Source organism: Hemiscyllium ocellatum, chromosome 2 (genome assembly GCF_020745735.1).
Source record: "Hemiscyllium ocellatum isolate sHemOce1 chromosome 2, sHemOce1.pat.X.cur, whole genome shotgun sequence".
Taxonomy (NCBI): Eukaryota; Metazoa; Chordata; class Chondrichthyes; order Orectolobiformes; family Hemiscylliidae; genus Hemiscyllium; species Hemiscyllium ocellatum.
This window is the reverse complement of record NC_083402.1, coordinates 21,175,936-21,190,462: the sequence shown is the minus strand read 5'-3', so window position 1 is coordinate 21,190,462 and position 14,527 is coordinate 21,175,936. Positions and strand designations below refer to the sequence as shown.

The following is a 14,527-nucleotide window of genomic DNA, read 5'->3' as shown; positions in this document are numbered from 1 at the left end:
TCATTGTTCTTAATAGGTGAAAGTAATTGAGTGTGACTCCAACCATGGAATTACTCTTGGATTTGCACTTCCACCAATTAATTAATGACTGGATTAACTAATTAATTAATTAGGGTGGCATTCAATTTTGAGGGCTTGTGTCAGTAAATGTTACTCAGAATGGCAGGGAAGGTTAAATGCAACTGTAAAACGGAAAAAAAAAGCCATTTTAAAGAAGGAAATGGATATATTTCACCTATACTAAGGCACGGCTTCCATACATTACTTCACTAACTTTTAAAAGACAAACAATATCATACCAGGAGACACAGTCAGTTCAGGTCTTTGTAAAGCGAATCACCATGATATAATTGCAAAGTTACTCTATTGAGATGTTGTAAGACAGTTACTTCCCTAGTGTGAACTGCGTTTTGCAGTTATTTTAAAAAAATAAATCTGCTGATGTAAACTTAAAGATTAAAGAGGTATTTGGCAATGGACTGTTCTGGTGTTTTCAATAAAGATGTGTTGCACTTTCTGCAGTTTAATTAATTCAGCATAACTTGGGATCATGCTGATTTAACAACATTTATAATACTTAGTTTTATAAAAAGTCTGTAATAATAAAGCTTTTCTTCCCATTTTGGTGTGTGTGTGTCTGTGTGTGATGTTTAGTAGCACATAGCAAAATCTTTCAAAATTTGCCTTATAAGACCTAAATGATTCTGCAATTTTAAACTTTATTACTGGCTGGCTGATCAAGAGCTGTTGAGTAGCATTCCTATATTGGCTGTTAAAAGCTGACGAAACAATCAGACATCATATTTGCAAGTGAGCGTTAGTTATCTTGTGAACTATGTCAGTGATCACCATGCATCTTTTTATTTCCACCAACTACTGGAGGATAAAATATCTGCAACTGTTTCCAGAACTGGATCATTCCCTTTTGCAGGTGAAGGAATGCTGTGAGGTGTTGAAATTGCAAGAGATGAGAGAAGGTAGAAAGAGATCAATCTGGATTTTGCTGAAACAGGAGGCGTGTTATTTTGCTAGCTCCTACAGTAACCAGAAATCCTCTCCATTCTGGTGTGTAAAAGAAAAGTCCTTTCCCGTCTCGAGGGAGAATTTATCCTGTCAACTGCTCCATATGTGAATCAACTGCACTTCCCAAAGACAGTCAAGGGAAGGGCAGTTCCTTGTCATTATACTATTGCAGCTAACGCATTGTAAAATGTACAGTATTACTGTGTGATGCCACACTCCAGTCATTCAGGCTCTGAAGTCAGTACAGCACCAACCTTAGCAACTGTCACCCATGTGAAAGTACTAATAAAAGGTCATCTCTTCACATTCATACTCCGATCAGAATGGATTCAGGCGCATTCCTGTCCCTAAGGGGGAGAATGGGTTGACCTTGGCCCACATTAATGCATCGTTCAGAGAGATCGCTGACCTTCCATCCTCAAGGAAATACACTGGTCCCTAAAGGAAAAATTAAAATCAAAATGATTAACCATTCCATTACAGTTTAGCCATTATTGCATTTTCCTTTCATTTTCATAGAATCCTCACAGTTTGGGGACAGGCCATTCTGCCCAATGAGTCCACATCAAACCTCCAAAGAGCATCCCAATCAGACCCATCCCCCTACCCTATAATTCCTATGACTAACACACCTAACTTACACATCCCCAAACATTATGGGCAATTTAGCATGGCCGATCCACTTAAGTTACACATTTTGGACTGTGGGAGGAAGCTACAGCACCCAGAGGAAACACATACAGATATGGGGTGAATGTGTAAACTCCACACAGACGTCACCCAAGGGTGGAATCAAACCCAGATCCATAGCACTGTAAGGCAGCAGTGCTAACCACTGAGCCACCATACCATCCACAATTTTACAGTGCTCACAGACTGTAAAATTGTATTATGTTAACATTTTTCTGTATTTGGAGCATGCGCATATTATGACATAAATTAAGATCAAAATGTAATTCCTAAGATCTAAATAGTGCTATTATTCTATTGCTTTGATTCAAGCCAGTTGATGAATAGTTAAATCGATCGCATCAGTTTTTCTTCTCTTCGTATCTCTCTTTCCAGTGGCTAATATTTAATGACTTATCAACATTACTATTAGACAATTTAGTGTAGCTGCTGTTAACTAGACCTTGGCATGTTTCCCTGAATTACCATGGTTCCAACCCTTCCATGAGTGGAGAAGCTCTCTGGAACATGCTGAGATCATGTACCTACATGCAGGTTGCTTCTTTCTGGGCTAATCCTGTCAGATATCTCCATTATCTTCTGCTCTCTTGCACCATGGCATCTCACTCATTATCACTTACACTCCATATTTCATTGATTCCTGGGGTGTGGGCAACATTGGCAAGGCCAACATTTATAATTATTCCTAACTATCCTTGAACTGTCCATGTCGGAGCGCAGTTAACAGCCAACTGCATTTCAAACTGGATTCAGTAGGCTAGACTAGGTAAGGACGAGAAATTTCCTTTCCTAAAGAGGTATTCTGAACCAGGTGGACTTTTATAACAGTCGAAATGATTGCCAATAGGGTAGCTTTTCAGAATTTTTACATTTCACTTAGGTCTCTTCTCATTCTTCTAAACTCCAAAGAATACAACTCCAAACTACTCAGCATCTCATAAGAAAATCCCCTCATACCTACTATCATCCTAGTGTGCCTTTTCTGGACTGCCTCTACGACTAGTATATCTTTCCTTAGATAAAGAGACCAAAACTGTTCATATACATGTGAGGTTCATAAACTTTGGCATTTATACACTTGCATTGGAAAAAGGACGCTCAAGGACACACAAATATAGGATGAAAGGGTTGTCCTATCAAAAAAGGTTAATTAAAATGAGCCTAAATTCTCCAGAGTTTAGAAGACAGATAACTTCCTTGAAACATACTGAATTTTGAGGAGGCATTTCAGGATAGGTGCTGAGAACCTACCTTCTCCTGGCTAGGCTGTTGAGCAATCAGGGGCATAGTCTCAGGCGAAGGGGACTGAGAAGAATAGAGAGTTCTTCGTTTGTAGGATTGTGAAACCTTGGAATGCTGTGTCATAGAGGGCAATGCATGATCCATCGCTGGGTACATTTAACGCTGTGAGAGCCAAATTTTTCGTCTCTCAGGAAGCCAAGGGATATGGGGAATGGCCATTAAAGTGGAGGTGAAACCGAAGATAAGCTACAATTACATTGATCAGCAGAGAGTGGTTGTATGGTCAAATCCTGCTCATATTCATTACCTTCTTAAGTAGAGGGAAGGATGGCCGATTTCTAAGCTTTTTTTATGTATATTTGTGAAGTTCTTTATCTATCAACTAGCCAAATTAAATACTTGTTGAAGGACTTTGTAATAATACAAGTTTAAACAGATGATTATCAGTACAAATTATGCAAATAAACTTGGTATTACATCAATTGAAAGTTAATTTCAACTGCTGCGTGCAATAAATTAAAAATAAACATGCTCTGCTTACCTGTATCCGTAAGCCTGTGAGGCAGGAGGTATGGACATCTGAGTGACTGGGAAGATTAGAACCTGTGACATAATCAGGACCAATCAGTCCTTTGATGGGTTCCTCCTTAATCCTTTTTAGCAAAATGCTGTACACTTCTCTTTGAGATTCAGAAGGGGGTGTATAAGGCAAGTCCTCAATTGACCTGACAGAATTTGGAAAGCAACGCATATGAGACGTGCGTTTTGAAGGACTGCAATAAACAATATTGATTCAAATTATTTATCAGCTTTACAACCAACAGTGGGAGGGCAATCGATAGATAACTTAGAACGCATTTGAAAAAAGAATAACACTGATGCAGTCATCATTCTCACTGCTATGATACAACGTCATTGGAATTTAGATTACTATCAGGTGAAAGAAACATTTACAAGTATTTTCTAACCAATGTTTTCTCACACACACCTCTGGAGTAAATAGGATTGAACCTGGGTCTCCCTGGTTCAGAGGTACACCACCACTGTGGCACAAAAGCCTGGCAAAACAGATTCACATGAGGTTCAGATATTCAGCTAACGTAATGGGTGTTAATTCAGTTTGAGGGGTGCACATATTTGGTACTGAGGTAAGGTGGAGGGGGGGGGAGGGGAAATGAGGAAACTGGTGAAGTCCACATTGATGCTTGGGGGTTGAAGTGTTCCGAGGCGGAAGATGAAGCGTTCTTCCTCCAAGCGTCGGGTGGTGAAGGAGGCCCAGGACCCGCATGTCCTTGGCAGAGTGGGAGGGGGAGTTGAATATTGGGTCACGGGGCGGTGGGGTTGATTGGTGTGGGTGTCCCGGAGATGTTCCCTGAAGCGCTCTGCTAGGAGGTGTCCAGTCTCCCCAATGTAGAGGAGACCACATCGGGAGCAACGGATACAATAAATGACATTGGTGGATGTGCAGGTGAAACTTTGATGGATGTGGAAGGCTCCTTTAGGGCCTTGGATGGAGGTGAGGGAGGAGGTGTGGGCGCAGGTTTTGCAATTCCTGTGGTGGCAGGAGAAGGTGCCAGGATGGGAGGGTGGGTTGTAGGGGGCGCGTGGACATGACCAGGTAGTCTTTGCGTAAAGTGGAAAGGGGTGGGGAGGAAAATATATCTCTGGTGGTGGGGTCCATTTGGAGGTGGCGAAATGTTATGGTTAATGTGAAGGTTGGTAGGGTGCAAAGTGAGGACCAGGGGGGTTCTGTCCTTGTTACAGTTGGAGGGTGGAGTTTGAGGGCAGAAGTGCGGGATGTGGATGAGATGCGTTGGAGGGAATCTTCAACCATGTGAGAAGGGAAATTGCGATCTCTAAAGAAGGAGGCCATCTGGTGTGTTCTGTGGTGGAACTGGAGCTCCTGGGAGCAGATACGGCAGAGGCGAGGAATGTGGACTTCATCAGTTTCCTCATTTCCCCTCCCCCTTACCTCAGTTCCAACCTTCCAGCTCAGCACTATCCTCATGACCTGTCCTACCTGCCAATCTCCCTTCCCACCTATCTGCTCCATCCTCCCCTCTGACCTATCACCTGCATTCCCACCCCCATTCACCTATTGTACTCTTTGCTACCTTCTCCCCAGCCCCACCCCTCCATTCATCTCTCCATCCTGGAGGCTCCCTGTCTCTATTCCTGATGAAGGGCTTTTGCCTGAAAATTTGATTTTCCTGCTCCTTGGATGCTGCCTGACCTGCTGTGCTTTTCCAGCACCGCTCTGATCTAAACTCTGATTCTGGATTATGTTCAGAGAAAGTACTGCAGCGGTTTGCCAGAGGTAGGGGTGCTACTGTCTCTCCCCTTTCATTAATTTGACTATTTCAATGCACTCTCAGCTGTCTTCCACATTTGACTCCCAGTAAACCACAGAACATCCAAAACTCTGTGTGGGCCCGAACCTGTACCAAGTCCTATTCCCATCACCTCTGTGCTCACTGACCTACATGTCAAACAATGACTGAATTAAAAAGTCAGAAGTCACGTGACACCGAGTCATAGTCCATCAAGTTTATTTGAAATCGCAAGCTCCTGGAGCACTATCCCTTCTTTACGTGCAGGAGCTGTGCTCTGAAAGCTTGTAATTTCAAATAAACCTGTTGCACTATAAGCTAGTCCCATGTGGATTCTGACTTTGTCCACCCCAGTCCAACACTAGCACTTCTACACGGAATTAAAAACTCCTGTCCTTGATTCCAGGATTTGCGATCTCATCCCTCTGATCCGACCCCGAAACCTCTGAGCTGTCTGGGTTCCTCAAATGCCACCTTCCTGAGTATTCCTGATTCTAACTCTCCCTGATGTTGGCTGTGCCTCAATTGACTAGACCCCCAAACCCCTGGAGTCCCTCTCCACACCTCATTGTCTCCACATCAATTTCCATCTTTAAAATGCTCCTTAACAGTGATATATTTGGCAAAGATTTTGTTCATCTAGTTCAATAACGCCTTATGTGGCTCGGAGTCACATTTTGCAGAATCATAGAATGTTATAGTATGAAAGGAGGCCATTTGGCCCATTGCATCTGTACTGGCTTCTGAAAGAGCTACCCAACTCTATCACTGTAACCCTTTGAATTCATCACTTGCAAATATCTGGGCTCTCTTGTTGACAATCTGGAAATTGTGACTCCGTTTCCAATTACCGACATATCAACTATTTTGTTGAATAATATTCCATTAAAGCATCTTGAAGCATTTTATTAAGTTATGCCCATGTCATAAAGAAAGTTGATGTCATTGAGTAAAACATGTGAAAATCTACCTGGGTGGACCTTGCTAGGCCAGTCTCGGATTTACATGAACTGGATTATATTAAACACAACAGATCAAACTGTCTCTCTTCCGTTCAATTTCTGCACCCTTTGGCATACAATTTACCAAATTAATGATCACGCAGCAAAGAAAAGAATGAATTTTCAAATGGATTTCCCTCCTTCTATCACTGGAATGTCACCAACACATGCAGTCTGACAGCCACATGGTACCTCTCACAAAATGTGGTCAGGTTTGGTCAGGTAATCGAGACTATATGATAAAAATACATGACCAATTGAAAATTTTAAATCTGAGGCTGACAGAATTTTTTTTAAGGAAAGGTATTAAAGGAAGTGAATCAAACAAGGAATCAAGCAGATATCCCAACAGTGCAGAAAGAGGCCAGTCAGCCCATCAAGTCCACTCCAACATTCCAAAAAGCATCCCACCCAGACTCAGCCTATTTCCATAACCCTTGATGTCCCATGACTAATCCACCTAACCGACACATCCATGGACACCAAGGACAATTTCCCACAGTTAATTCACCTAACCCCCACATCTTTGTGGGAGGAAATCAATGCAGACATGGGGAGAATGTGCAAACTCCTCACAGATAGTCACCCAAGGGTGGAATTGAAATGAGGCCCCTGGGTGCTGTAACGTGGCAGAGCTAACCACTGAGCCACCACGATCTAATGGAATGGTGGAACCGGCTTGAAGGGCCACATGATCTCCTTCTGTTTCCCACATTCATTCCGTCAGCAGCCCAAGTGGATGTTGAATATTACTGATCCAATAATATTGCTATTAGCACACTTATCTGTCACCTTAGTGTTCCCAGCAAGGTAACACTGTTAGATAGTAAAAAAAAGAGTTTAATTGGTTTTTGTAGCCCTGGGCTAATTTAACATCTTGGTGTACATCTAGTGGGGTGTGATCAACTAGATTAGTTGGTAGGATGGCTAGTTTGCATTAGAGTGAGGCCAACAGCATGGGTTCAATTCCCATACTTGCTGAGATACCACCTTCCCTATCTCATCCCTTGATGACCCTCTGATTAAACTCACCACTAAATCCCACTGAGTGGGGCTATGGTGACTTCAACCTTACTATAGCCAGCAGTCCCACGACTTTAGAGCTCGAAGATAAATGAGGTGTGACTGTTTTTCTTGGTGATGCAGTGAGAGGTGACCAAGAAATGTCCCTTCCAATATCCTCCCCCACCTGGCGTCGATACCTACACAGGAATGATGACTTGAGAATTAGTTCCTTCAGTTTAAAACAAAAGACAGAATAAATTCTTAGCTGTGCTCCCACGGCTCTGTCATAACCTCACCATAAAGTTGTGTAGCAGCCCAAAGATGGAAAAGCACGGAAGGTATTTGGCGACCTGTGTCATTAAGGATGCGCAGTGAGTTTGGTTCTCTTGGCTAGTGACATACTCACTTGCTGGCTGACTGAGTGCAGGCTCTCCACCCATCCAGCTCGGTTGATAGCTGCTCAATCCGTACTGGGACTGTCACTTCTCTACGCTTCAAGAGCTGGCTGTAACAAAGAGGGGCAGACCTTTCAGGCACAACTGGAAATTGCCAAGTGCGAGCAGGGTGTGAGTCAAGGCCAGGATTCCTGACTCTAATTGAGCCACCCCTGGCCTCACGTGGAACTCTACAGTTATTCTAAAAATGGCAGAACATTCACCGACCAGCTGACTGCTCAAGTCTCTCAGCTCCAGCGTCACACTGTTTAAAAGTTGGATCATTTTAGTCTTTTCGAAACTGTGTTCAAGAGTAGGCCATATCAGGACCATCATTTGCTGTCCTTCTCAAGTAAGCTGTGAGCTGTCTATGTCAAAAGGAACATTAGAAGGTGGCCATTTAGGTCCTGGGGTCTATGTTGCTGTTCAGTTCAGAATACTCCTTTAACCTCTACACAGAAGAGATCCTTATTTTTACATTCAGCTAAGCTTAAAATGCCATGTTAAGAGCTTTATTATATTCACTTTTGAAAATGTGGTAATACAGTCTGTGGTTATCAGTACAAAGCCCGCAAGAAATAGGAACAGGAGTAGGCTATTCAGCCCTTCGAGCCTATTCCGCCATTCAAAAGGACCATGGCTGATCAGACATTCCTCACCTCCATTTTCCTACTCTTTCCCCATAATCCTTTATTCTCCAACTGATCAAGAATTCTGCCCCACACCTCACTGTGGCAAGAAGTTCCAAAGACTCATCCCCCTGAGGGAATGTTAGCCCTTAGTTCAAGGGGAGTTGGAGTATAAGAGTAAGGAAGTCTTACTACAACTGTACAAGATGCTGGTGAGACCACATGTGAAGTACTGAAAGCAGTTTTGGTTTCCTTACTGAAGAAAAGGTATCAGTTCATGAGAACAGTTCAGGGAAGACTCACTGGGATGATTCCTATATGGCGAAATTGTCTTAGAAGCAAAGGCTAAACAGAATAGGATTCTATTCATTTGAGTTCAGGTTATCTCATTGACACATATAGGATTCTTAAATGCTGAGTGGATGTTTTCTGTCATGGGAGAGTCTAGGACCTGAGGATAGAGTCTTAGAATAAAAGGGTGCCAATTTAAGAGTGAGAAGAGGAGGAACTCTCTTGAGTCTTTGGAGCTCCTCACCACAGAGAGCTGCGAGGCAGAATCCTTGTGTATATTTAAGGCTGAGATAGATATTTTCTTGATCAGTTGGGGAATAAAGGGTTATGAAGAAAGGGCAGGAAAGTGAATGTGAGAAATATTTGATCAGCAAGAATCCTATTGAATGGTTGAGCAGTCGTGAAGGGGTGAATGGCCTACTCCTGTTCTCATGTCTTATGGTCTTAACATTTCCCTTTTTAATGAAGTGGAAGTGGACAAATGATGGTTTCCTACCTGATTTGCAAAATGCTGGGCTGCCTCTGCACTAGCATTAAGACAGGAGGTAAAGAAACATAGTTCTCATTGAAAGGTGAAAGCAAATCACCTATTTTTAAATGGTCACAACATAAATGTTGTATTATCATGAACTTCCATTAACCTGAAACATGAACTGATTCTCTCCTTACAATAAGCTGCTGAATATTGTCCAATATATTCAGTTTTTATTTCAGATTTCCAGTCTCGGCAATATTTTCCAATTAACAGAACCTTAGAATCTTCTACCTGGGTGGACAGTGAATGATCAGTTGTTGAGTATCTTCAAAGCTGAGCACCAAGAAAATTAAGAATTATGGGGAAAATGCAGCTGTAAACGGCTTGCCAGGACCAAACAGAAAACAGAAATACCCTATTTCTCAGGTTCTTATAGAACATAGAACATATAACAGTACAGCACGGAACAGGCCCTTCAGCCCACGATGTTGTGCCGACCATTGATCCTCATGTATGCATTCTCAAATTTCTGTGACCATATGCATGTCCAGGAGTCTTTTAATGTCCCCAATGACCTTGCTTCCACAACTGCTGCTGGCAACGTATTCCATGCTCTCACAACTCTCTGTGTAAAGAACCCGCCTCTGACATCCCCTCTATACTTTCCTCCAACCAGCTTAAAACTATGACCCCTCGTGTTAGCCATTTCTGCCCTGGGAAATAGTCTCTGGCTATCGACTCTATCTATGCCTCTCATTATCTTGTACACCTCAATTAGGTCTCCTCTCCTCCTCTTTTACTCCAATGTAAAACGTCCAAGCTCCGTCAACCTCTCCTCGTAAGATAAGCCCTCCAGTCCAGGCAGTATCCTGGTAAACCTTTTCTGAACCCTCTCCAAAGCATCCACATCTTTCCTATAATAGGGCGACCAGAACTGGACGCAGTATTCCAAGTGCGGTCTAACCAAAGTTTAACCAAAGAGCTGCTACAAGACCTCACGACTCTTAAACTCAATCCCCCTGTTAATGAAAGCCAAAACACCATATGCTTTCTTAACAAACCTGTCCACTTGGGTGGCCATTTTAAGGGATCTATGTACCTACACACCAAAATCCCTCTGTTCCTCCACACTGCCAAGAATCCTATCCTTAATCCTGTACTCAGCTTTCAAATTCGACCTCCCAAAATGCATCACCTCGCATTTATCCAGGTTGAACTCCATCTGCCACCTCTCAGTCTGTCTCTGCATCCTGTCAATGTCCCGCTGCAGCCTACAACAGCCCTCTATACTGTCAACAATACCTCCAACCTTTGTGTTGTCTGCAAACTTGCTGACCCATCCTTCAATCCCCTCATCCAAGTCATTAATAAAAATTACAAACAGTAGAGGCCCAAGGACAGAGCCCTGTGGAACACCACTCACCACTGACTTCCAGGCAGAATATTTTCCTTCTACTACCACTCGCTGTCTTCTGTTGGCCAGCCAATTCTGTATCCAGACAGCTAAGTTCCCCTGTATCCCATTCCTCCTGACCTTCTGAATGAACCTACCATGGGGAACCTTATCAAATGCCTTGCTGAAGTCCATATACACCACATCCACAGCTTGACCCTCATCAACCTTTCTAGTCACATCCTCAAAGAACTCGATAAGGTTTGTGAGGCATGACCTGCTCCTCACAAAGCCGTGTTACTGCATTTAGTCAAGCCATGCTCTTCCAGGTAGTCATAAATCCTATCCCTCAGAATCCTTTCTAACACCTTGCAGACGACAGACGTGAAACTTACTGGTCTGTAATTGCCGGGGATTTCCCTATTTCCTTTCTTGAAGAGAGGAATTACTCAGGTGCGACTCCAGTGGAGAGTGAGGATGCAAAGATCTTTGCAACTGGTGAAGCAATTGCACTTCTCATTTCCCAAAGCAGCCGAGGACAAATCTGGTCCGGGCCTGGCAACTTGTCAATTTTATTGTTTGACAAAATTTTAAGTACATCAGTTTCCTCTATCTCTATCCATTCCAGCATGCACACCTGTTCTTCATAGGTTTCATTCACTACAAAGTTTGTTTCTTTCGTAAAGACAGAAGCAAAAAACTCATTTAGGGCTTCCCCTCCCTCCTCAGACTCCACACACAAGTTCCCTATGCTGTCCCTGATCGGCCCTACTCTTTCTTTGACCATTCTCTTATTCCTCACATAAGTGTAAATGCCTTTGTGTTCCCTCTAATCCATTCTGCTAAGCCTTTCTCGTGCCCCCTCCTGGCTCTCCTCAGCCCACTTTTAAGCTCCTTCCTTGCCTGCCTGTAATCCTGTAGAGCTGAGCTTGACCTTAGCTTCCTCCACCTTATGTAAGCTACCTTCTTCGTTTTGACGTGAAGCTCCACCGCTCACGTCATCCAAGGTCCCTTTATCTTGCCACTTCTTGCCTGTCTCAGAGGGACATATTTATTCATCACTCGCAACAACTGTTCCTTAAACAGTCTCCACATGTCTATAGTGCCTTTACCATGGAACAATTGCTCCCAATCCATGCTTCCTAACTCATGTCTAATCGCATCATAGTTTCCTCTTCCCCAATTAAATATCCTCCCATTTTGCCTAATCCTCTTCTTCTCCATAGCTTTGTAGAATGTGAGGCAGTTGTGGTCACTATCACCAAAATGTTGTCCCACCACAAGATCTGATACCTGCCCCGGCTCATTTCCGATCACCAAGTCTAGAATGGCCTCTCCCCTCGTCGGCCTGTCAACGTACTGAGTTAGGAAACCCTCCTGAACACACCTTACAAAAACAGCTCCATTCAAATCTTCTGCTCGAAGGAGGTTCCAATCAATATTGGGAAAGTTAAAGTCACCCATTACAACAACCCTACTACGTCCACACTTTTCCAAAATGTGCCAACCTATTCTTTCTTCAATCTCCCTGCTTCTATTGGGGGGTCTGTAGTAAACCCCTAAAGAGGTGACTGCTCCCTTGCTGTTCCTAATTTCCATCCATACTGACTCGATAGGCAGATCTTCCTCGACAATGGAAGCTTCTGGAGCTGTGATACCCTCTCTGATTAGTAGTGCTACATCCCCTCCTCTTTCTCCCCCCTCCCTGTTCTTTTTAAATGCTCTAAACCCTGGGACATCCAGCAACCCTTCCTACCCCTGAGAAACCCATGTCTCTGTTATGGCCACAACATCATAGCACCAGGTACTGATCCATGCTCTAAGTTCATCACTTTTATTTCTGATACTCCTTGCGTTAAAGCAAACACACTTTAACTGATCCTTTGGTTCCTTCCCAGGAAAATCCTTCCCACTAGCTGGTCTACCTCTTGCTATTGCCTCATCTGCATCAACTCTCAGCTCAGGTTCCCACCCCCCCTGCCATACTAGCTTACACCCTCTCGAACTACTCAAGCAAACCTTCCACCCAGGACATTGGTCCCCTTCCAGTTCAGGTGCAACCCATCCTTCATGTACAGGTCCCACCTTCCCCAGAAGGCATCCCAATTATCTACATATCTGAAGCCCTCCCTCCTACACCAGCTGCACAGCCACGTGTTAAGCTGCGCCCACTCCCTGTTCCTCGCCTCGCTATCTCGTGGCACCGGTAGTGAACTAGAGAACACTACTCTGTTCATCCTGCTTTGCAGTTTCCATCCTAACTCTGAAATCACTTTTTATATCCTCAATCCTTTTCCTGTCTATATCATTAGTGCCAATATGTAACACGATTGCTGGCTGTTTGCCCTCCCCTTTTAGAACCTTATACACCCGATCGGAGACATCCCGGACCCTGGCACCAGGGAGGCAACATACCTTCAGGGAATCCCGATCCTGACCACAAAATCTCCTGTCGATTCCCCTAACTATCGAGTCCCCTACCACGAGTACTTTTCTATTCTGCCCCCTTCCCTTCTTTGCCACAGTGTCAGGCTCAGTGCCAGAGAACTGGCTACAATGGGTTTCCTCTGGTAGGTCATCCCCTCCCCCTCAGCAGTGTCCAAAACGGTATACTTATTGCTGAGGGGAATGTCCACAGGGGATCTCTGCACTGTCTGTCTGTCCCCTTTCCTCCCCCCTAACTGTAACCCATCTATCTTTGTCCTGAGCCTTAGGAGTGACCAACTCCCGGTAACTCCTCTCAATTACCCCTTCAGCCTCCCGAATGATCCGTAGTTCATCCAGCTCCAGCGCCAATTCCCTAACACGGTTTTCAAGTTGTTGGAGTTGGGTGCACTTCCCACAGATGTAGCCAGCGGAGACGTGTGCCATGTCTTCCACCTGCCACATTCTGCAGGAGGAGCAAGCAACTGCCCTTGCATCCATACCCAACTTATCTGAACATAATATAATTTAAATTTATATAATTTTAATTTCCACTGTTAATTCTTGCAGCTTCTTTCCTAATAGCTTTTTATTAACTTCTCCCTGTGATCTACTTAAAGAGTTATCTTCAATGCAAAATGCTACTTTAAGAAATACTGGCTAAAATCTTTCTCCACCATGATCCCCAAATTTGAGACATAATTTCCTCTCCTGGAAAGGCAGTCTCTCCTACTCAGGGACACTGAGCCGTGGATATCCTCAACCAGGAAGTTGGTCCGTGCACATTGGAGATATTGGAAATGAGGAGATCCCAACACTGGCCCACTCTGTTGGCAGGGGTGGGGAAAATGGTCCCTTTCTTGGCAGGGACTCCCACATAGGAATTTCAATGGGAGGTACATAAGAAGTGCAATCAACGGTCACATTAATTAAAAGACTCAACAGTCTCTACTTAAATGAGTTCTTAGGGGGCGTGAGGGGTTAAGATCTGTGAAAGGTTGTTCCAGTCCTTAATTTGTTTTGGAAAAGAGGAGATAGAAGACGGAGCTTGTTGGGGTGTGGACAGTTGTTGTTAGTCATGAAGTCTTTGAGCTTGCTCTACTTTGGCCTTCCTGTTGTGCTTAGAAAGATTCAATAGTTTCTTTAGGGAAGCTCAAAAACCTATGCGTCTTTCTTTGGTTCTGTGGTCTGTGCCAGGTCGGGCAATATAACCAACTAAGAGTCCAGCTGTTCTCTCATGAGTAACTGAAATAAAACCAGCTGCCTGATGACTCCTCCAATATTGTCTGGGTTGGTTTTGTAAGTTGAAGGCTCCTTAGCTGTCTTGGCAGCTGCCCGATGAATCTGTGTGACCTGGGTGAATGGACACCCCCAACCCCAATGACAGTACAGTGTGTGGTGCTGGACCCATGTCTCTCAGGCCTCTATGTTGCTCTCCCTCCCCACCATTCAACCCTGGTTGCCGGGCTGTGATTGGACCAGTGCTCCTTGGGTCATGAGTGCTCCTGGTTCATGAGCAATTAAGGTGACCTTGGACTGGAGGATGCTCTCAGTCAGTCCAAAGGTGCCTTGAAAACTCTGTCATTTCCA

The 14,527-nt window shown here is 43.9% G+C and overlaps 1 protein-coding gene across 2 annotated transcripts in view; it reads right to left on the bottom strand.

Annotated features, from left to right (window-relative positions):
* Positions 1–443: 443 nt before the first annotated feature.
* Positions 444–14,527, bottom strand: part of wdr17 (WD repeat domain 17) — a 167,552-nt gene continuing 153,468 nt past the window's right edge. The window contains exons 28-30 of one of the 2 annotated variants that reach the window (XM_060843103.1): positions 7,698–7,796; positions 3,497–3,728; positions 444–1,461 (exon numbers count right to left, since the gene is read on the bottom strand). In XM_060843103.1, the coding sequence (XP_060699086.1) occupies positions 1,342–1,461; positions 3,497–3,728; positions 7,698–7,796 (451 nt within the window). In that variant the 3' untranslated portion in view covers positions 444–1,341. The remainder of the gene's footprint in view (positions 1,462–3,496; positions 3,729–7,697; positions 7,797–14,527) is intronic. The other variant, XM_060843110.1, reaches the window with a different exon arrangement.